The sequence below is a fragment of the Austrofundulus limnaeus genome, unplaced genomic scaffold (assembly GCF_001266775.1).
Source record: "Austrofundulus limnaeus strain Quisiro unplaced genomic scaffold, Austrofundulus_limnaeus-1.0 Scaffold1, whole genome shotgun sequence".
Lineage (NCBI taxonomy): Eukaryota > Metazoa > Chordata > Actinopteri > Cyprinodontiformes > Rivulidae > Austrofundulus > Austrofundulus limnaeus.
Window position 1 is genome coordinate 3,661,649 of NW_013952403.1, and position 22,125 is coordinate 3,683,773.

At 39.2% G+C, this 22,125-nt stretch overlaps 1 protein-coding gene across 2 annotated transcripts; it reads right to left on the reverse strand.

Annotated features, from left to right (window-relative positions):
• Positions 1–12,296: 12,296 nt before the first annotated feature.
• On the reverse strand, positions 12,297–20,469 carry ubl3b (ubiquitin-like 3b). Of its 2 annotated transcripts, XM_014005522.1 has the most exons (6): positions 20,347–20,449; positions 19,908–20,007; positions 17,336–17,444; positions 16,611–16,697; positions 14,294–14,371; positions 12,297–13,756 (listed from the first exon to the last, which is right to left on the reverse strand). In XM_014005522.1, the coding sequence occupies exons 2-6, from the start codon at positions 19,932–19,934 to the stop codon at positions 13,704–13,706; spliced, it is 354 nt and encodes a 117-aa protein (XP_013860976.1). In that variant the 5' UTR covers positions 19,935–20,007; positions 20,347–20,449; the 3' UTR covers positions 12,297–13,703. The 2 variants fall into 2 exon arrangements, with proteins under 2 accessions (XP_013860976.1, XP_013860985.1); XM_014005531.1 differs by lacking the exons at positions 12,297–13,756; positions 14,294–14,371 and adding an exon at positions 14,378–15,056 and having other exon boundaries at positions 20,347–20,469.
• Between the last annotated feature and the right edge of the window lie 1,656 nt (positions 20,470–22,125).

Here is a 22,125-nt window from a genome sequence, read left to right on the forward strand (position 1 = left end):
GGCTTTAAAAATATATATATCTAATAATATGATAATAATGAGCTTTATTCATATTATTTACAATATTCAGGTTTCCATTGCAGAAGAAATCCATAAAGCAAATAACTTAAATTAGACAAAGAGCATTAAAACACAAGTCAGTGTGTGGACCAGGAGTGAAGTTGGGCTGCCACAGAAATGTAATTAGATATCAGTCTGACCATGTCAACAGACTCCAGTTGAGGAGAGGCAGCTGCAGAAGCTGGTTCCTGTGGCACTGGGTTTGTAGCGGTGAATATACGGGTGTCGGTCCGGATGATTTGCAGCTTGAGGTCGATGCAAGTTGTGTAGTTATTTCTTTAATTGCTGCACAACTGCTGGAAGCTCTGTTGAAATGTGAAGACAAATAATTATTAAAAACACGTCAAATCTGATCAGTGCCGGCTCTAGCCATTTTGGTGCCCTAGGCGAGTTGAAGTGCAACCCCCCACCCGAACTATGTCCCACCCACCCCAATTTGAACCCCTAAAAACAAGTTTGACAGTGTAAGGTACTATGGTAAACTTAGATTTATTTGCTTTCCCAGAAAGCAAATAAATAACATACATGTCAACTTGTACAGATTGTCCGTAAGTTGTAAGGATTTTACGTCATTTTGCTGGTATACGGACGTATAGGGCAATCTCTCACGTCCTCAGCGAGGTTTTGGGATACTCCTGGTGGAGTTTGATGCCGTCTCTCCTAATTTATGTTTAAACACAGCTAAACCCGTGACTACGCACACCTGTGTCTAGCGGACAGTCAGACTCATTTTTACTTGTTTAGCTGTTAGCATTGGCTTCTATCATTTTTTTTTTTTACAAAAAAATTTATATGAAAATTGTAAATGGACTGAACTTATATATAGCGCTTTATCAGGTCCCTCTGGACCCCAAAGCACTTTACACGGCTGTGGCGGCGTGGTTAGGGAAGTTGTCCCGGAACTCCGGAGGGACTTGATAAAGCACTAAATAAGTTCAGTCCATTTATCATTTTATATCCTGAAACATAAATGCTAAAACCATCAGCAAATGTTTTAAACATATGAGCTTTTTCTGTTTAATTCAAGTAAAATATACTTTTTATACCAACATGTCAGTCGTGCTGTTTATTTGGGCGAGTGTGGCAGATGGGTTACGGGAGTCGTCCTGTAACTGGAAGGCCGCTGGTTCGATCCCCCTGTTCCAGCTGTTGTGTCCATGAGCAAGACACTTCACCCTCCTTGCCTACTGATGGTGGTCAGAGGGTCCAGTGGTGCCGGTGCATGGCAGCCTCGCTTCTGTCAGTGTGCCCCAGGACAGCTGTGGCTACAATGTAGCTTACCACCATCAGTGTGTGAACGGGTGAATGTTTAAGTGTAAAGAGATTTGAGGTCTGGAGGGACTTGATAAAGCGCTATATAAGTTCAGTCCATTTACCATTTATTTATTTATTCATTACATGTTTTTAATTTACCAACAAAGTTTGAGCTCAGGAGCCACCACAGTGAATCGTTTCTATGGTTGGTGTAGTTTTAATGTGCAGATTTGTCTCTCATTTTCACGTTTTATTTCTCTAATCAGGCCCAAAGCTGGTGGCTGCTGCTCTCGGGGCTCTGCGGTTCTGTGAACCAGATGCAGCTGCAGTAAACCGAGCTGTGAACCTGCCAGCTCTGCACACTTTGTTCCCATAAGCGACATGCCATTTTCATTTAGTGACTTTTGTTTCCCTGCAGAACACAACGTCAGCGCTCATGATCACAGACAGGCCGAGTAAACTGACATTTCCGGAGCAATTCTTCTAAACAACTTGTACAGGAATAAAGACAAACAAGGCCGTCATTTATCGCCTGGCGTGCGGTGGGCCCTCCTCTCTGCATTGAGCAAATGAAAGTTGATCTCGAGGCACGTTTCCTCCGCTCGTGTCTCTCCGTCTGAGCGCTTTTTGAGGTTCTCGTGTTTCGCAGCTTCTCTGCAAGTGAACGTGGTGCAGACCGAGCCAAAACGGTGCACTGGAAAAACCCAGTAAAGGACGGGAACGTGGCTTCTTTTTCTGCATTCTTTCCCCCATCAGGAATTCACTGAGGTTAGGCCGTGTTTTTCTTTTTTACTGGAGCATTTTCATGTTCTCCAGGGGTATAAAAAAAGAGGCTGTACATTTTTTTTGTTTTGTTTTGTGAGCTTTTTGAAACAGAGTAGCCCCAGGTTTGGCTTCACGGTTGTCCAAAAGTGCTCAGGGATGCTCCACATCCACAGTTTTAATCCTTTAGACTCTGCACATCACAGAAACCCAAACAAAACCCTGGATCTCAGCAGAGCCCAGGAAGCCTGCTTTACTTTACTGAAGATATAAAAAATAAAATAAAAAATGCTGCGAGGCTTGAGTTATAGTTTTTGTCCCATGACTGGTTCTGCTTTGAGCTGCAGACAGATTGATGGAGCTCATAATTAGATTCCAACACGGGTACGTTTCTGCTCAGCATCCAGCTGTTGCTTATTGTTGCTGATCACCGTTTAATCCACAGCTGATTGAGGTCTATAAATTCACCAGACAGGAGATGCAACAGCTCCAAAAAGGCATCAGAGGCATGACAATGCATTCCGGTGACAAGTGCTTCTTTGTGAACTAATCTAAAGGTTACAGCCACAAATGAACAAACGCCTGCGAGTTTATAATCATCTCTAAAGATTTGCCAGAGCTTGTTTGTTTTAATAAGGAGGAGGAATTTTTTTATGACGCCAAGAGGGAAGATCTGAAATCTAGGAGGAGGAATGTTAACAAGAGACCTAACAACAGCAACTATAACAAAACCTGATTACATCCAACAGTGTTTATGTTAAGGATTAAAACATGGAAAGGAAGTATAAACCAGAAACAAACTAAACCTCCCATTACGACGACTTTAGATCTCTCTTCTGCAGTTATTTCTGTTCCTCGCCGTGTCGTGTCAGGCCAGGTCTGAGAGTTTATATCAGGCAGCGGGACCACTGGCACACATCTGAGGCAGAAATAAAAAAAGATGTAGGCCCAGACTCAGCAAATACAAAGATGGGCTGCAGCTGTGTGTCCTGACATTCAACTCGACTTTAACCAAGATCTGCTCCGACAGACACCGAGCTCTGCAGATTTACAACTTCTGTTTGTTCGTTCGGTTCATCCTCTGCTGGGGCTTTAACCACCAGCTTGATTAAAAACAAATCATCTTCTTTCAGCTTTAAACTGGCAGAGGATGCAGTGGCACATTGAGTTCTGTTCGTAATGAAAAGACATCAATTGCGGATTTAATAACATCCTGACAGTTAATAAATGTTGTAATCACCATTACATGTGTCAAAAGAAAACAAGAAGCAGCTGAGGTTTCATCTGAACAACTACTGACCTGCAAATTTCTGCTTATGAAGCAGATTTTCAAACATTTTGAGGAGGAAAAGAAACAACTAGCCTGCTTGCAAAAAGCTAAAACTGTTGTTTTTGTCATTCTGTAGTTTTAATCCAGCTTTTGTTGTGATAATATACTTCAGGGTTTGTCTTCACAATTTAAAAATATCTAGATTTAAAGCACTTTTTCTCTTTTTAAAATTTTTAACACTGAAACATAAGGATGGGAACACTGAAAATATTGTGATAAGAAATACAAAATAATTAAGAAAATAATGACAGAGTGAGAAAATAAATAACTTCCTTTAGTTTGGACCGTATTTTTAAAAAATTTCCCACGTATTTTGCATTTGCTACCACTATTCAAAAGGTTGAAGTAGTTTAAATAAATACATTAGTTTTTGTGTTTTTTTTCTGACAAAACATGTAGTCACACACCAAGAATTACCTAATAAAAAAATCCTTAAGATAAAGAGATGAAATTTTATACTTAAATGTTATACTTAAATGGGTCAGATGGAGAGGGATGCAAACTGTATTTTTGTGTTTCCACCCCTTTCTTCTTGTTTCTTTTATTGGTTTTCTCAAGGCCTGAGGGTGTTGTTGGATCGTGAGCCACCGACTTGGCAGAGTGTTAAATAAATGTCATCTTAAAGAGCACGAGAAGCAAAGCAGCTCCTCTCAGCTGCCAAGTTACCCTCCATAAACACCCTGAGGACACCAGGAAAACCACAGAGGTCGTACTGTCAGCTCACTGTTGCTTTTCATCTTCGCTCTTGTTTTTACTTTAAACAACAAAAAGAAAAATGTACAGCGAAAACGCTTAGCTAAATATTTTCACGTTTGACAGCTTTCTGTTATTAGTCCTACAGCTTTTTGTGTAAACACTTAACTCAAAGTAACTTAAAAGAATGCTTCAAATGGTTCAGAGTGGAGGTCTATGGAAAAATTGAGAACAATATTAGAGAGCTCTTGGAAAAATCTTGTTTTAGAGAAATAATCTTTAATACAGACTGACAATCTACGGGGTGTTCTGAGTTGAAACCAAGAAGATTACTGCTGTCTTCAAACAGCTTAAATCTTAATTTCCACAGTGCTTTATGAAAATGCTATTTCATAAACTTTTATTCTTTCATTACCTTTTTATGTGGTTACATCGGAAATAAATGTACTTAGCACAAAACGTAATACAACTTGTGTTTGGTAGATGATTTCTTTGTTGGTTCTTTGCAATAAATCTTAAAGCGGGCACCTGATTGTCAGCATCTGGATGTGCCAGAAGCTCAAAACAAGAGTCAATAGCAACAGCAAAATAAGCCATTTGACAGAAAAAGGTTTGGCAGATTTTTCTTGTGCACAACCCACATACTCAGCTCTACTGCTCATCCCACAAATGCATGTTCCTTACAAATGTGGCACCATTTAAAAGGCAGATGAACAGGCTTTCCAACAATATAAGATTAATTGCCAAGAAGCATTGTTACAAAAAAATAAATTATCTACCAAACACAAATTTTATAACTTTTTGTGTTAAGTTAATTTTTTCTGGAAGTGCCTGTAGGCTGCAATGACAGTACTACAGCTAGCTACAGCTACATGTAACTACTGTGTGGGTATAGTTAATTGCTGACCATTAGCTTGTCAAAAGACTCCTTTAACTTCTTTAATTATTCTAGTTCTAGCCTGAACCTGCTTCTTTGTTTTGTTAGCATTTGTATTATTTTAATCATAGTTTAATAATACATTATTTTAACCATCTCTAAACATTTCAACTTTTCATTGGTTATCGACAAAACAAACGTGGTGACAGACATTATTATTCCAGACTACACGATAGAGAAGAAGCTGTTAGCTGTAGTTCAGGTTACAAACTGTCCTCTGGTGGTAATTTTGGAGGCCAAAGTGAGCACGCTGCTTCCAGTGTAAATCACATCTTGTCCTTTCCTCCATGAGACAAAAATATGGAAACAGTGAGTGAGTTAAGGCAGCACAGAGTGAACCTGCTGCCTGTAAATCACGTACGTGACAGCTATAACAATGGACTCCACTTGACCTTTTTTTTCCCTTGCTGCTGTTTTCAGCTCCAGAGCTGATGAAGTACAAGCCTGAGACACTTTTGACTACAGGTTGGAAGAGGTTTTCTCATTTTACATGTTAAAGTTGCTAGAAATGCTTGTTTTAATGGAAGAAATGGAAACAAGTTAAATTTGTGTATCGGAGATGGTGCATTTTGTTTGTTGTTACTGAGTGGTTTCTTTGTGACAGATGGAGTGCCAAGTTCTGATTTACTCAGACTGCAGTGACCAAACATGATGAAAGTCAAACGTATGCAAGACTATACTTTGTAGAGGAACAAATTTGAAATCCAACACATTTATCTTGTATCTAAAGGATAAGTTCCCCTGACAGTGACCTATTTATCCTTTTGAATCAAAGAAAAATATAAGAGCTAAGATTTTGATGTCAACTTGTAATTTTTCTCTTTATATAAAACCTCTCTTTCCCTTTTTTTCTTCATGTTAACTGGAAAGCCAAGAAACTCAACACTGAATCCAACAATTGAAGGTAACATCCAGTATTTTTCTCTTTGGCCTGAGCTTCTCCCAGCTCTCCATCACCCGATACTCTCTCTGCGCTTCAGTCTGCTGCAGCTGACAGACCCCTGACAACCAGGGTGTGAACTCTTGTATATTTCCCCCTTCAGTTCCAGATTTTTCTGTCCTTTGTGTAATCAGACACGTAAAGGTTGCAGCAGCCCGCATTAAAGGCCAGGTATCTTAATCCTTACGACCCTTTGGGAATCCACAACCCTATCCAACAGATCCCATTAGAGAGGATGAAAGCTGTAACGTAGTCCCGAGAGGCTCGGTGGTCTTGTGGTGCGCAGCAACCCCTCCATGGGCCAGCGGTGACCTCCATCTGATCCCTCACTAACTGGAATTACAGCTCCGGCTCCAGCAGGCAGCAGAAAGAGCAATGAACTGTAAAGCATTTTGATGTCTTAATTAACAACATGCACACAGCAACAAGTCCAAAAAGAGGCACCCAGAAATATGAAAAGATCAGCAGCGTTTGCAGAATCTGAAAAACTGGCACACACCTGCACATAAGTGATCATTTTAGCCTTGATTCATGATTGAAAAAACACAAATCACAGCAGAAAAACAAGACTTTGATCAAGTTTAAATGTACTCATAAACACAAAGTTTCATATCCAAGACGCAGGTACACAAATACAAACCATAACCAGCAGGACACTGGGCGTAATGAGTGAGTCCAGATTGCTCCGGACTGAATTCTGCACGTTCTGGCCCTCAGCTCTGAACGTAATTACTTTAGTATGTTTCCACTCATCGTTTGGTGCTTTTCAGTATGAGTCAAATAAAGAGAGAAAGTTTGGTCAGAAGCCAGTACCCTCAAGTGACCGCCTGTCCTGACTAAACAATGAGGACACCGTCTCCGGAGCCAAGAGGAACACAAAGAAGAAGAAAAAAAATCCAACTCACTGAGAAATTGTGCATCATCTGTGAGCTATGATCCACAGCAGAAGTTTCCACAACTATCAGATAGGGACATTTAACCCTGTAGGAGCGCAGCAGCTTCATGTCAATCCTTTTTCAATCAAACCTGCTTCCAGCTGATTTAACCAGAGTCACTGTAAAATGTAAAGATGTCCTCTTTCTTGCTTTTAGATCTCTACACGTCTGCATTAGCCTTGGGGGAAATGACACGTTTATTCAGATGCAACTTTACAAATCTAAACCAGCCAAAATGTTTCCCTTCGCAAATCTTCCAAATCAATCTTTCTACCTGTTCTGTCAGGACCTTTGGTAAAATGAGGTCTGTAGAGTCTGAGTTGCTGGGATGTCCTCTCCTGAAAATCTTTGGCTTTTTGCTTCTGCATCGTGAGTAATCTCTCCCATTGCAGAATGATGTAATACATTTGAACCCTTCCCAGATTAATGGATGGCATAATCTGCTTCTCGAAGATCATAACTGATGTTTTTGTCCTTGGTGATGTCCAGACCATCAAACTTAAAAAACTCATGCTTTTTAGAAGGAGTTGATGCTTGAGGATGAGCGGTAAGTTTACACAATTCAATTCAAAAATACTTTATTGATTCCAGAGAGAAATTAGATGCAACTCATTTAACTAAGGAGTTATTGTAGATGGTGACGTCTGTGGGCAGGAAGGATCTTCTAGCAGTCTGTATCACAACAAAACTGAAGAAGCCTCCGACTGAAGACACTCTGTTGTTCTATGACAGTCTGATGAAGAGGATGGTCAGGGTTGTCCACAATGTTCTTGATTTGATGTAAAATCCTTCTTTGCTCCATCATCTCCAGAGATTCCACAGTCGTCCCCAGAACAGAACCAGCCTTCTTTATCAGGTTGTTTAGCCTTTTTAGGTCCCCGGCTCTGATGCTGCTGCCCCAACAGATGATGGCAGAAGAGATGACGCTCTCAACAACAGACTTGTAGAAGATCTGCAGCATCTTGCTGCAGACATTGAAGGATCTCAGCTTCCTTAAGAAGTCCAGTCTGCTCTGTCCTTTCTTGTAGACTGCTTCACTGTTGAGCCTCCAGTCCAGGCTGTTGTCCAGATGAACACCRAGGTATTTATATTCCTCAACCACCATATTGATCACACCATATATGTGATCGATCAACAAGATCCAGGTACAATTTGCCCTTTTAATTCCCACAGGATAAATGCAGATTTTAACTTCTCTTTCTGCATTTTTACTCTGCGTATCATGATAACGTGACACGATGTAAATTCTAATTTTAATGGCTGGCGTAGTGTTTGAACAGCAGTATATAGCTGTGATAAGAATCTACAAAGACAAGCCTCAGTCTGCTTTAATCTGCAAAAACACATGAAAAATGTCAGAGCTTGCAGACTGGGGTTTTTATGGTTTGGCAATGTCGATGAAATTACACAAATCTTTTAGGGTTTATTTTACATTGTTTGGGGGCGTGAGAATCAGTGGGATTAAGAGTTTACCAAGAATCTCCACCATTTCTGTAGAATACAAAAACGGTTTACAGACTTACAGAAGAGTAAATGTAATAACATCAATTTTAGACTCAGGTTGTTTAGTTTAATCCAGAGATGTCCAAAGTGTGGCCCCTGACTTCAGTTCAAAAATTATGCTAATTTGTTTACAAATTTGTACCCCCGGCACAGGTGTTCGATGTAGATAGAGACTTTACATTTATTATTAGGGCAAATATATCACAAATTAACATCTTACAAAAAAAAATTGGCAACAATAGCAATTGTTTGTCTTTAAATAATCAGGCTCTTAGCTTTTTCCACATCTATCTAAAGCTGATTTTACTCCAAACTGCTTTTAACTAATTTATTGAATTCATCTGAATACAGTGAACATTTCAACAATAATGACCTAAATCCTGATTTTATTGATCAGAATTGACTAAATTGGGGTATTTTTCCCCAATTGAAACCTAAAGAATTGCTAAATTTCTTTCAGAAATGGGAACCTGCAAAACACTTTTAAAATTCTGGATCTAGATTAATTTACGCATCCATTTCCAGCAATAAATCTGACTACTTTAAATTATTCAATGCTTAGTTTATTGTTGAGCAGGTAAAGGAAAAATGTTTTTGGCCCTCAAGTCCTTCTGACTTTATGATTTTGGCCCATGTGACAAAATGTTTGGACACCCCTAAGTTTACTCCAATACACTCAGAAAACTAAATCATTTCAAGCATTTGGTTGAGTAAAACTACATTTATAACTCCTGATGTGGAAAAGCTGGAGGTTTAAAGTGTTTTTTGGCAAACATGCAAAGAACTGCTTTGTGCACAAAGGTCAGAGATCACCTCAGCGTTTGAAGGAATGAGAACATCGCAGGCTGGAGGAGGCCGTTTCTGTTGTGGTGACGTAAAAAAAAAACAGAGAATCTGTTGGGATTTACTGGTGTCTGAAATGCTCGTATTTAATCGAAGAGCTATTTAAATTATCACCGTTGTGCTCCACAGTGGAGAGGAGGAATGTTTTTACATCTTCATCTCAAGTTCAGGAGGTGTCTCTCTCCTGGAGCACAGAGATGATGATGTCAAAACTCTGCATGTTAGTCAAACCCTCTTTGAGGAAGTCAAACCCCTCCTTCCACCAACCCTGCAACGCTTCTGCAGCTCTGCTGACCCCGCAGGTCGAGACCCCGCTCGGTTTCAGGAGGAGGCAGGAAGGCCCAAGAGGCGGCAGTAGCTTCTGCAGTCAGAGCTGCTCATTTATGAGCTCCTAACTGCTGGGTTAAATCAACCCCTGCATGAGTGTGTATGTTTCACACTGGCCCACTGAACTCTTTCATTTCATGCCGTCACGGCACCTCGAGCGTGGACAAATAAGACTCCAAGTGGGCGAACACCTGAGAGCACAGAGTCCTTGCAGGCTCAACGCAGCAAGAGATTTTGATTGAAGTAGCAGAAAGTGTTTTTAAGCACAAGACAATCGTTTTATTTTATATTAAAATTACATCAGATCTACATGTAAAGGAGACACCTGTGTCACATAACTGTTATGATGGCAAGATAAAAAACAGATTTATCTGAATCCAGGGTGGGAAAAAAAAGACTAAATGAAGCACTGGGAGGTGTGTTATGTGTTTTCACAGCTGTTTTTATTAAAAAGGAAGCTGGCAGATAAGAAGCAGCAAAACGGAGAAGAGGGGATTTTATAGCACTAAAACCGTGACAGAAAACAGCACAAATCACAGCTCTTCTGTTGGTTTGGGCAGGCAGGAGTTTTCTTTTCATAATGTGTGACATCTATCTGCATTTAAACAGAAGAAAGAAGCTGCAAAGACTGTAAAAAATATCATTTTTAAAAAGGACTACATGATTAATTTGTGCTTCAGTTCCAAAAGAAATACATTTTACTACAATATTTGTTAGAGAACAAACATACATTGTTGGTGAGTGTTTTAAGACAGTGTGTTTTTGGATCTTGTTTTCTATTGAGTTTCATTAAGATTTTTTATTGCATCAACTTCCCCGTTGTTAGTGTTTTATTCTCAAATGAAAGCAGAAATCACGTTTTGTTTTTTATAAAAGTGCAGCAGAGTTCATAAATCTGTCAGGGAATTTAGTGAACCTTATTATCAGCTAAATGAGGTAAAACTTGGAGCAGCTGGTTTGGTTTCAAACACTTTGGAGGTTTGTTTTACTGATGTTTTGGAGCGTTTTTGTTTTATTCATCCACAGGAGGCTTAACAGCTTGGTCTGGGAAAGCGGACATTTAAATTGCTTTTTAATGCTGTCCTCGAAGATTTAGATGAAGTTCTTCTTGTTCAAAAGGGGGAAAACTCAGTTTATAGCAGTTCTTTTAAAGCTCTTCTTTAATCAGACTAAAATGTTACTGTAAATATGAAGTGTTCATATTAAAAATGTAAAAAAAAATGTGGTGGAAACACGAAACTGTCTTTGACTCAGGACTATAGTAACTGTTACTTTTTTTTATAGTAAAAGCAGAACAGTCAGATATCAGAGTTAAGTGTCTCCATCTCAGGAGGAGGAGGAGGAGGCTTCAAACAGCCTTCTGGAGACGTCAGCGCAGCAGTTAGTGGTGTTTGGACCACGTCCCACTGAGAAACATGCCTGCACATCTGCTTTGAGTCGTGTCGACCACAGAAAGCGATTCATCCTGCAGAGGAAACCGTAAAAAGCCAGAGAGATTTAAGAAGCAGAGATTTCACCAGAACTCATTCCTGGACTCTCATTAAAACGCTGCAGATCACCTCTTTAGTCAAACTCCTGTTCTCACTTTACTCTCCTGTGAATTTTATTCACAAAACAGCCAACAGCTTTGAAGAAGCAGCAGATGTTTACATCAGTTGATTCAAAAAGCGGATTGTGCTAAGAAAGATAAGGATTAGTTACATTTTTCTTTTAAAGTATGGTCTTTAAAACGACCACGCGTTCAGCTGATGACAGATTACCATGTCAAGGTGATGCATTTGCACAATTCTTTATTTAATCTTTAAAAATAATTCCCTCAAACCAAATACAAACTTTGTAGGACTCTCAGCACCTCAGTGAGCTCACAATGAAACACTGACACCTACAGGTCAAACACTAAAACTACACCTCAAAGACTAATAATAAATAAATGCCTGGAAAGACGTTTATCGAACCGTTTATAGTTTGTAAATTTGCTTTTATACAGTTAAATGTTCTGATTAATAAAACCCTAAATAAATTAAAATTGTTGTAATAGTTTTTTAATAGATAAAAAAGCTTATTTTATCATTATTTTTACTGCTTTTCTTCCAATTCCCAATAATCCATTAACAAACAAGGGGCACAATGACCCTGATGGCAGGCTATAATGATTCTGCTTGAGTTTTTTTTTTTTTTTTTGTAGTGTTCACAAAATATTCCATGACTGGTTGAATTACTTTTGGAGTTGACTCATTTGAGATGGCTACCACCACTCAGATATGACAACCGATGCAGAAAATTGTGACCTCTGATAAATTATTGGTTTAGATATGCAAAGTTTGCTAAAAATTCTGTGAAACATATGCATAACATTTATTTGCATTTAAATTTTTGTTGGAAAATCATCTGGGGGCCCATCTCTTGATGCTTCATGACCCACAGAGGGGTCCTAACCCCAACTTTGAGAACCACTGATTAAATACAGTATACAACAGCTGCCACAGCTAAACAAAGTTAACAAAAAAATAAGAGTTTTACAGAAATTAGGCTTAAATCTGGTGTAGTTGTAGCAGAGACTGAACCCCAAATTCAGGAGCTCACGGATGGATTTGTTTTATTTTATGTTGTCAATAACTTGATTTTATATGAAACTTACAGAAAGTAATCATTGTATGTACATTTATAATTAATTGTATGAGTTCCTTTGAGAAACAATGAGTTAAGTGAAGCTTCCTTATGTAAAGATTTATTAATTTATAATACAAGCTTTTATGTAGACCACATTGCATTTTTTAGTTTTTACATTTATTCATACTGAGCTAAACTTCATAGCAGTGACACTGAATGACACAAACACAAACCAAAAATTAAAAACACTCAATGGAAGGAATCAAAGGGTCTCCATCTAGATCTGAAGAAGCCTCAGCCTGTCGATGCTCACAGTGCACCACCTTTTTTTAAAAAAAAAAAAAGCAGAAACAAAATATAAACACGTCACATGCCCTCATACAGTCTGTCACACACTCACCCTCACTAAAGTTCAACAAATACCTATACACAAGATAAAAATCGATATATTTAAAATTCCATTATTTGTGATATTGATGAATTCCACGATAAAAAGGCAAACAAGAAGTAACGACAGCAACCGAATGATGAGGAGGTAAACCACCACCCAGCTTTCTTCCCCCGCTCTTAATCCAACGGGGGGACAAATAAAATAAATCTTTGCCTCATTGTTATTATAATCCAGAGGTTTGTGGGAGGGTGGGGGGAGGGGGGTCTAATATCATCCACCCTGACGATTCTTCAGTCTTCACCTTCCTCACTTGCGATCTCGGCTCCCTTTACAAGGAAACATCAAAACGTGCAGAAAAAGTCCAAACAAACTCCCGATGGACGCCAAATCCTCCGATATCTTTATAAGTCTCAGTCGGTTCCATTTTTATCTGGACCCAAACTGAAAGAGGACCTTATTAAGTCTTTTTTTTATTCTTCCTTTCGTTGGTCCATTGACAAACACAGATGTGACAGAAGCTACCAGTGCTAACCCAAACAGAGCGCATCAGCGAGGCATTTTTACTGTTCATAACGAAAAGGGGACCATGAAGGAGGAGATCAAACTCAAACACTTCATCGTTAAAACTGGTTAAGTGCAGTGAGACCAGGGGAAATGTCTACGTGACTAGTAGGGATGGGTTAAAGCCCACAAATCCTTTATAGCACTTCAGTGTCCATGAAGAGTTCCTGTGTCTTTGACACCAAATATGCCAGCTTTTTAAAAACGTCTCCAAACAGCAAATAGATCTGCAACAGAGCGTAGGTATAAGATCTTCAAAAAATAAAATTTAAATTAAAAAAAAAAACAAAAGTTAATGCTGACAGAGTAAAAATTGGGGGTCAGGGAGTAAATAAATTGGCACAAAAAAGCCTCAGTTTGAACAGAAGTTTAACGGAAGCGTGCGACGGGTCCAAACAGACTTCCTGTCGTTTATTCCAGATCCACAGATGACCGGACAACCGACAGGAGAGCAGGGAGCTTTAGAGGTGTGTGTAATGCTTTGTTTATGTGATGTTAGTATAGTAGGGGGAGGGAGGTGTGTGTGTGTGTGTGTGGGGGGGGTCCTTTATGTTGTTTTACAAGAGGAGGCAGCAGTTGCTCTCTGTGGTTTTCTCTCTGTTCCGCTGACCTACAAGACAAAAAAGTGATGAGCTCACAAAAAGAAAAGCAGCCCACATAAAACAAAGAAGGGAAATGTGTGCTTGGTAGATTAGTTCTTTATTGTAACAATGCTTCTTGGTAATAAATCTTATATAGTATGTTAATTTCCCCTTTAAATGCTGCCACATTTGTAAGGAACATGCATTTGTGAGATGAGCAGTAGAGCTGAGTATGAGAGCTGCACACATGAAAATTTTGCCAACTCTTCTCTACAAACAGCTTATTTTTGCTGTTATTGACTCTTGTTTTAAGATTTGGTACTTCCGCTATAGGATTTATTGCCAAAAAGCATTGTTACAACAAATAAAAAACAATCTACTAAACACTAATTTCCTTACTTTTTGTGCTACATAAATAAACAAGACAATCTGTGTTGATGTGTGAGAAAAGTACACAGATATTAGTGTTTCTTTAGCAAACAAATTAAAGAAAATATAAGTGACACATGGTGTGGTTAAAGAAAAACTTTCACTTTATGGACTTAATATTTGAACATCTTTCTCACCATGAGAGTTTGGCTCTGGAAGAGTCTCTCTGGCGACCAAGTGCATGACGGTGGTTCGGCCCGGTGGCAGTTTCAGAGCTTTAAACATGAGATACACACTGTGACATTCACAACATTTCACCATAACATCACATGGTGGCTACTCTGCTGAAGATCATTTCTGCACAACTACAAAAATAAATGCGTCAAAATATTTCCACTGTCAGCGATTGATAATAGGTTTGATAAGAGAGTTGTTCCTTTCAACAGTTTTGCAGTATCTGTGCAGGATGACAGACACCAGCACATTTATACTGTTTTTCCAACTCTTGTAATTCTGCATAAAACCTGTCATATATTGTATTTTGATTTTTAGCATTGTTGGGTCATTGCAATGCTTAATAAATCAAGGTTTGTAAAATGAAGATTGTAGTCAGACCACTGTAATTTATGTAATTTTATGAACATCAAAATCTCATGTTTGTCAAACAAAAAGAAACAAGTAACCCATGGAGTCATAATGGCCACAGCTGAAACACAAAATAATAAAAATAATAAAGACAACTTCTAGTGATCCCTGCAACTAAAATAGAATCATAATCTTCTACATTTCTACCTCTACAGATATGTCTTTAGAAATTTTAAATTATTTTCCCTGTCAGCTGCTGTAGAGCTGGGAATTCCTGATGACATCATTCTATAGCAATAGAAATAGTTTTTCAACAGATAAAAAGGTCACAAAATGTGGTCAATCCAATGAAGTCGCCGGCCCTGACGCCCACACCTGGTTTAGATGACAGAAGCAAGTGAGGAGGAGAAAAACCTGGAAACAACTTCACATTCACGTTATTTTTCTAACTTTGTGCAGCACTTGTTCAAACTTTAGTAAATTGATTTCTCTAAGATTCTTCATAAAACCTTCATGACTGACTAGTTAATGAGGATATTTTAACATATTTAATCTATATTATAGGCTAATTTAAAGAAACACATTTTGTTCCATGTCTGTGATATATTAAAATGACAAAACTGACTTGATTAAAATGTTTTTGTAATGTTTCTTCCAGGGCAACAGACAGTTCTGTGTTATTAACTAGTCAGATATAATAATTACACTGACTCCAGCTGTTTGTCTTTAAAAGCTTAAAATGTCAACAACTTCCACAAGACTAAAAAAAAAAAAAGACTTTTTTTTTCCATGGATCCTTTTACTGTGACTCATTAGGTCAGACCCGGGCGGAGAGTTCAAAAGGTCAAAACACCTAATGAGCTTAAAATAAATCAGATGATCACATTCTTCTGCTTCTTAGGCTGCTCTGATTGGACTCAACGGGTCTTTTCTTAAACCGCCACTAGTTTAGGTCAAGGAAGGTTGCTCTGTTTATACGGCAACAGGTGAGTCAATTTAAACAAAAAAAAAAAAACTGTCTCCAGGCAAACATCGAGTCCAAGCACGTGCTCGTCAAGTGGTACGGTGTTTTCCCATGATGGAGGTCAACTATAGGTTTTTGTTTTCTATAGAATTATACATACAAAACTATTTTCCATTAACCTAAATCTGATTTATAACTATCATCTTTGATTAACTGAAATTATGCCACTTCTAACAAGAACAACTTACACATGAGAAAAATTAAACGTTACAACCAAAAGCAAGGAAACATCTCTAAAAAGATCGAAGCATCTGTGTTTTGGTCATGACTTTTATCATTTTTACTAAGGTTAAACAGACGGTTAAACATGTTAGGAGAATCAAAGAGTGTTTGTGAACACAACAAATAAGTCGGTAAAACAATTCCTGGATGTAAACAGAGATTTGGTGGTTGAAAAAGTGAAGTTTTTCTGACTTCTTTTGAAAAAAAACAGTGACTAACAGGTGAGAGGACGAGATCTGATTAAGTTGTTTTGTGGGAGGAAATCGAGTTGTGGTGAGAACTGACGCAAAAAGATTTTAACTCGAATTTAAATAAATTTCCATAACTGATTGCTGGATTTATTTGTAAATAAAAGGTGAGGAATATTTGCTGTTTTCTAACACCCTTTTTAATGATGTAGAAATTGTGTTAGAAGCATAAAAACTCACATCAAAAACACTAAAAAATGTATTATTTTGATAGCCATTATGGCTTTAAGAAAGTATCTCATTAATTAGCTTTCATTAATTCTTGAATGCCACATCTGGACAGTTTTTGTAACAAAGTGACAGCTTTAGAGAGAATTGTAATCTCATTTTACACAAACAAAAATTTTGATTCTTAATTTGGTAAGAACAGCTACCCCCCCCCCCCCCCCCCCCCCTCTCTCTCTCGCTCTTTTACGTCCTCAGAAATGGTCTTACCTCCCAGGGTCACATTGCCATGAAGGAAACGCCCCTGAAAGATGAGGCGCAGAATACTGGGACTGCTCACCTGCTCTTCCTCCCACCCTGCAGGAGAGAGGACCACCATGAGCATCTTCATCATAAACATAAACCAAATTCACCATCTTAGACAAACAAGACAAGAAATCTTAAATTTGTCAATTCTGACACAAATTAGACATTTTACAGTAAAATATACTTTTAAAAATCACATTTAGCATCTCAGTGGTGATTGCACATGATTAAAGCATGATCTCAGCGCAGCTCCAGTAGTTTACTCCTGGTCAACACATTGTCCTGTTACACTGACGGACCACTTCTATTGTTCAGCATCACTTTTTGACACAATAATACAGCTACTGCCCCTTCAGTTGCTTTGACTTTTTATATTTGAGGCAAAAATGCTGTTTAAAAATGAAAAAATTAAACATTATTTACAAAAATAACCAACACCGTGTGTCATCAGAAGTGTGAGAGATGTCAAGAGTGTCCAATCCTAGTTCTCGAGGACTACTATTCTGTGTGGTTTCTCTGCTCCAACACACCTGTTTTAAACAAATGATTGATTAACGGGCTTCTGCAGAACTTTAAGAGGTAATTCAGTCACTGAATTGGGGGTGTCGGAGCAGGGAAACAAGTAAAAACATGCAGGATAGTGGCCCTCAAGGACCAGGATTGACCACCCCTTCTGATCTGAACCGTACCTGCCGGCCAGTTTTCAAACACGTGCTTGGCGATGTCTGTGGCCGAGTCGTTCGGGGAGAAAGTGAAGTCCTGCGTTTTGCCACTGACCAGGATAAGGCGGAGGTGCACCTGAACAAACAAACAAAAACCAGTTCATAAAAACAACACCATCCAATTCAAATACCGAGCTTCCAACAAAAATCAGCTTTAATTAGTTGTGGCAAAAGTCCCTCTATTCCTCCAACCTCTTCGAGCATGAGGTGACCTTCAAAAGGCTTAGAAGAGACGGGCATTCCAATCTAATTAGATTCATTCGCCGCAGATATCCACCCTTTAACTGGGCGATTTGATCCACTGGAGGCTCACGCTGAAGTGAGTCCCTGTTGCCAGAAACAACAGATAAAGGGTGGGGTTAAAGGGGGGGTGGGAGCGCGGCCCTTTAGTTCAGGGTGCTGCTGCTGCTTCGCTCCGGGCTGTCAGCTTAATGCGATAACCCCGGGGCGTCCCAGACAGCTCGGGGACACGTTATTAATTTTACAAGGCAAGTGCACGTGTGTGGGAGCGCTCCCAACAGCAGGGGCTTCCTCTGGCAGCCAGCCGGTGTGTAAATAAATAAAAAGGAGGAACCACTTCACCAGAATGTAACAATATCCACTGGGAGGTTTTAAAATTACCAAAAACTATGCCAAACCTACAAAGTTTATAGTAACTCAGTCTGCTGCACATCCTCTCAAAAGATTTTTTTTTTTAAAACATTCTTAGTTTTACATCAGTAATAATACTGTAGGTCTTTCCTGCCATATAAGCTGCAGTATATAATGAATATAGAAATGTATACTAAATGTATGATAAAACTGAAAGTACACCCAACAGTTCTGTGTAATTTTATGCACTATTTTTTATCTTTATTTTTAGTGTTAGTGTTGTCTGTGTGACCTTGCTGCTGCAAATGATCAATTGTATTTATCTGACCCACATTCTCAGCTCTACTGCTCACCCCACAAATGCATGTTCCTTACAAATGTGGCACCATTTAAAAAGAGATATTACCAGGCTTTCCAACTTTAGAATATGTCTTTGTTGTAACAATGCTTCTTGGCAATAAATCTTATACCAAACGCAAACTTCCTTACTTTTTGTGCTAAGTATTTCAGTCGAAGTTTTATCTCTATTTAAATTGACAGAAGTGAGAACGTCTAAGGCTTTGTTATATTTTAAAAAAAGACCGTGAACTTTCTTTGATTTACAAACCACAAAGAGAACAAAGAGATTTGACTAATGTGTGACGTCAGAAAGTGTGTGCGTGGGGTTTACTGACCCTACTTACTTGATCTGTTTACAAATACACCCCCCCCTCCCCCCCCACCCAGCTTTCAGTCCTAACCGGTGGTTCCCTGCGCTCATCTCCTCCCTCTGAACCCAGTAACCTCGATGTGGGGGGGTTTCACGTTTGTGTCATCATGGACAGGGTTTTTGGCCAGCCCTTTTCAGCTCAGACGAAATAAAAACAAAAACAAATCTGCCTGGTGACCCATCCGTCATCACAAATGCCACAAATTTACCTATCCGGAGGCAGATTTTAAACTCGAGCACAGTGATAAAACTTACAAACACATAAATTACAGGGGTTTCTTTTAAAGGTTTATCTGGAAAATTTGTTTGTTTGTCAAGTTTCCCCAGAAGGTTGTGTTAACAAGATAAAAGATTATTATTGTTTGAATTTATACTTGAGGAAAAAGGGGCAGATATAAGATTTTTTTCTTCTCTCTGCTGCCTTTTATTTCGTTTTGTTTGTATTTTCCTTTTTATTGTACATTGAATTACTTTAGTTTTTTAAGGAAATGAATAGTTTGAAATAAAAACAAATGACAATGCTAATTTACTGTATCAACTATTGCTTTACTGTGGGTTTGCACTTTATTCTGATGTTTCAAATATATATAAAGATGTTATGTTCAGAAGTGCCATAGCTAAACCCTCCACTGTTGCTTGGACTCGAGGCTAAATAATCTGATTTAACAAGCAAAAGCTGCTGGTACCAGCTTCACAAATGCGAGTGCCCATTCTTTAGGTTGAAATTGGGGGGCAGGGCATAAAGAGGGTACAATCAATTGGCATGTAAACCTTGAAAGGAAAGTAGGCCACCGTTTTAACCGAGATTAGACAGATGGCGTTCACAGGAACAGCCGTCACGATCCCAGCTAAGTGTTTGAGGAAGTTCATTAATCCACACCCCTTTACACGCACCCCCCCCCCCAAAAAAAAACAAAAACAAAACAAAACAAAACAAACAAACAAACAAACACAATTATCCTAACGTGACCAAAATGATTATGTGATGATTGAGCCACCATCACAGCACAGATAGTCATGTCCAAAACTTTTAAACCACTTCATTATGCTTCCCTTCAAGAGACAGATTTTGTAAAGTGGGGGCAAAACTGTCAAAGTCCAAAGAAAAGACTTTGAACAGCCCTGTATACATTCATGGCAGAACATCGAGTAAATTACACATCGTCTCATCAAAGAACAGATTTGTCACCTTTGTTTTGTGGAGTGTTTAGTGTTCAGGTTGACAAAGGCTCCACTCACCAAATCATTTTCACTCTGGGTGGTCATGGCTCAGCGACGACGAGGACAGCAGACAGGACGAGATTGGTGTGCTTCAGCTGCTGGAGACGGGGCCAGAGCCCTGACAAACAAAACCAACACTGTCAGGTTGATTTCCACATTCACACAGCCTGAGCCTGGCACTAAAAACTGCACACCAGTCACTGTTATCCGCCGAGCTGGCATATTCTCCACAAGCCAAAACCATAACACTAAGAATAATGCATTACCAATTAACTAAAAAACGCATTAGCAGCAGGTAAACCGTCTCAGCGGCTTCTGCGGGGAAAATAAATCCTGATAAATGTCGAGCAGAGCTGCGTTAATGGTAGCATTAGTAGCTACGTTAGCTTAGCTTAGGCTAACGCGTTCGCCGGTTTAATAAAATGTGAAACGGTGATTTTAGACTCACGAAACTCACCTGCATCTGATGACCGTGATGGAGTTTTGCATTCAGTTGAGTTGACGAATCAGCATTGGGTATTTTTAAGGGAAAATTATACGACTGCAGATGGATTTGATTATGGTTGACTCGGGGATGCTAATGGACGAGAAAAACGCAGGATGTCAGCTGGTTGTAAACGCAAAGGCTTCTGGGAGTTGGAGTTCACCGCGACAAACCAAAGCACGTTTGGTGCAGAAGGTGATGTCCTGATGCATCTCAGTAATCCAGGTAAAAAAAAATCAAAAAGAAAAAAATTGTATAGGTTTTCTGGACGGGTTCTTCTCTAATGAAACGTTTCGTCTCTCCTCCAAGAGACTTCTTCAAAATTCAGGCTTTTAAGCCCTGCCTCCATGTGACTGATACTCACATCACATGGCTATCGTTGACACCTAATTAACACTTATTGTTAACAGCGGGGTGGAGTGATACTGGCAATAGCCGCGCTGTAGGACGGGGACAACTGTCCTCCTGGCGGACTGCGACCAGTTATACATCGGGGAAACAAAGCAACCACTGTTCAAAAGAATGTCCCAACACAGACGAGCTACGTCTAATGGCCAGAACTCTGCAGTTTTCACTCATTTACAGGCCAGCGGTCACTCTTTCAGAGATGAGGATGTTCTCATTCTTGATAGAGAGGAACGTTGGTTTGAGAGAGGAGTAAAAGAAGAAAGACCGTCCATCATTAAACAGAGGTGGAGGCCTCCGTTTTCAGTTGTCCCCCTCCTACAGCATGGCTATTGCCAGTATCACTCCACCCCCTGTTAACAATAGGTGTTAATTAGGTGTCAACGATAGCCATGTGRTGTGAGTATCAGTCACATGGAGGCAGTGCTTAAAAGCCTGAATTTTGCCTGAAACTCTCAGACTGAAGAAGTCTCTTGGAAGAGAGATGAAACGTTTCATTACAGAAGAACCCGTCCAGAGGACCTATACAATTTTTTTCTTTTTGCAGAAGGTGATGTTCACCGCTCATTCGGGATCTCGGAACTTTAACAGCACTGTTTGTTTGTTTGCTTGTTTGTTTGTTTGTTTGTTTGTTTTTCTTTCAGAACCCATCAACTCATCTTCATCAGGTGACATTTTGCTGATTGTTTTGAAGACATGGCAACTGAGCAACCTCCTGGAGCTGCAGTGGTTTTGTCAAAGTTCAGGTGAAGTTTTCTGTAGTGAGTGAGTGAGTGTTTATAAAGCGCCTTTCACAGAAATATGATCACAAGGTGCTGTACAATCATCAACAATGTAAAAATGGCGGAAAGACAAAATAAAACATAATAAAAACATAAACAACATAACGAAACATCAAAAACAAGAAGAATAAATTCAAAATTGTAACCCAGACACACGGTCGAGGCAGAGCATGACAAGAAATGAGGGTTATGTATGCAAGACTGTACAAATCATAGTAAGAAAATAAATTGTTGAATAAAAAAAGGAGAGTGAGATTCGTGCCATATATACAATAATACAAAAACACAGAGAGAAGTGGGGAAATACAAAAACACAAGATTGGCGAGCAATCACTAAAGGGGTAGGCTGCCATTTGTGGTGAATGGTTAGCTAAAAGCTTGAATAAAAAAGCAGGTTTTTAGGTGTTTCTTAAAAGAGACAATGTTATCAAGGGAGTGCAGATTAACAGGGAGTTCATTGGGGGCCACAGAGGAGAAGGTACGGTCACCGCAAGTCTAAAAGCAAGTATGGGGAACCTTTAGGAGATATTGATCCTGTGAGCGTAGGTCCCGTCTGGGGTTGTAT

Excerpts from the sequence above, each read along its gene's own strand:
- ubl3b (XM_014005522.1), bottom strand. The coding sequence starts at position 19,934 with ATGACCACCCAGAGTGAAAATGATTTG. Across the intron at positions 17,445-19,907 it reads CCCAGAGTGAAAATGATTTG|GTGCACCTCCGCCTTATCCT; the intron begins GTGAGTGGAGCC and ends TTGTTTGTTCAG. Across the intron at positions 14,372-16,610 it reads TGGCAATGTGACCCTGGGAG|CTCTGAAACTGCCACCGGGC; the intron begins GTAAGACCATTT and ends TCATGTTTAAAG.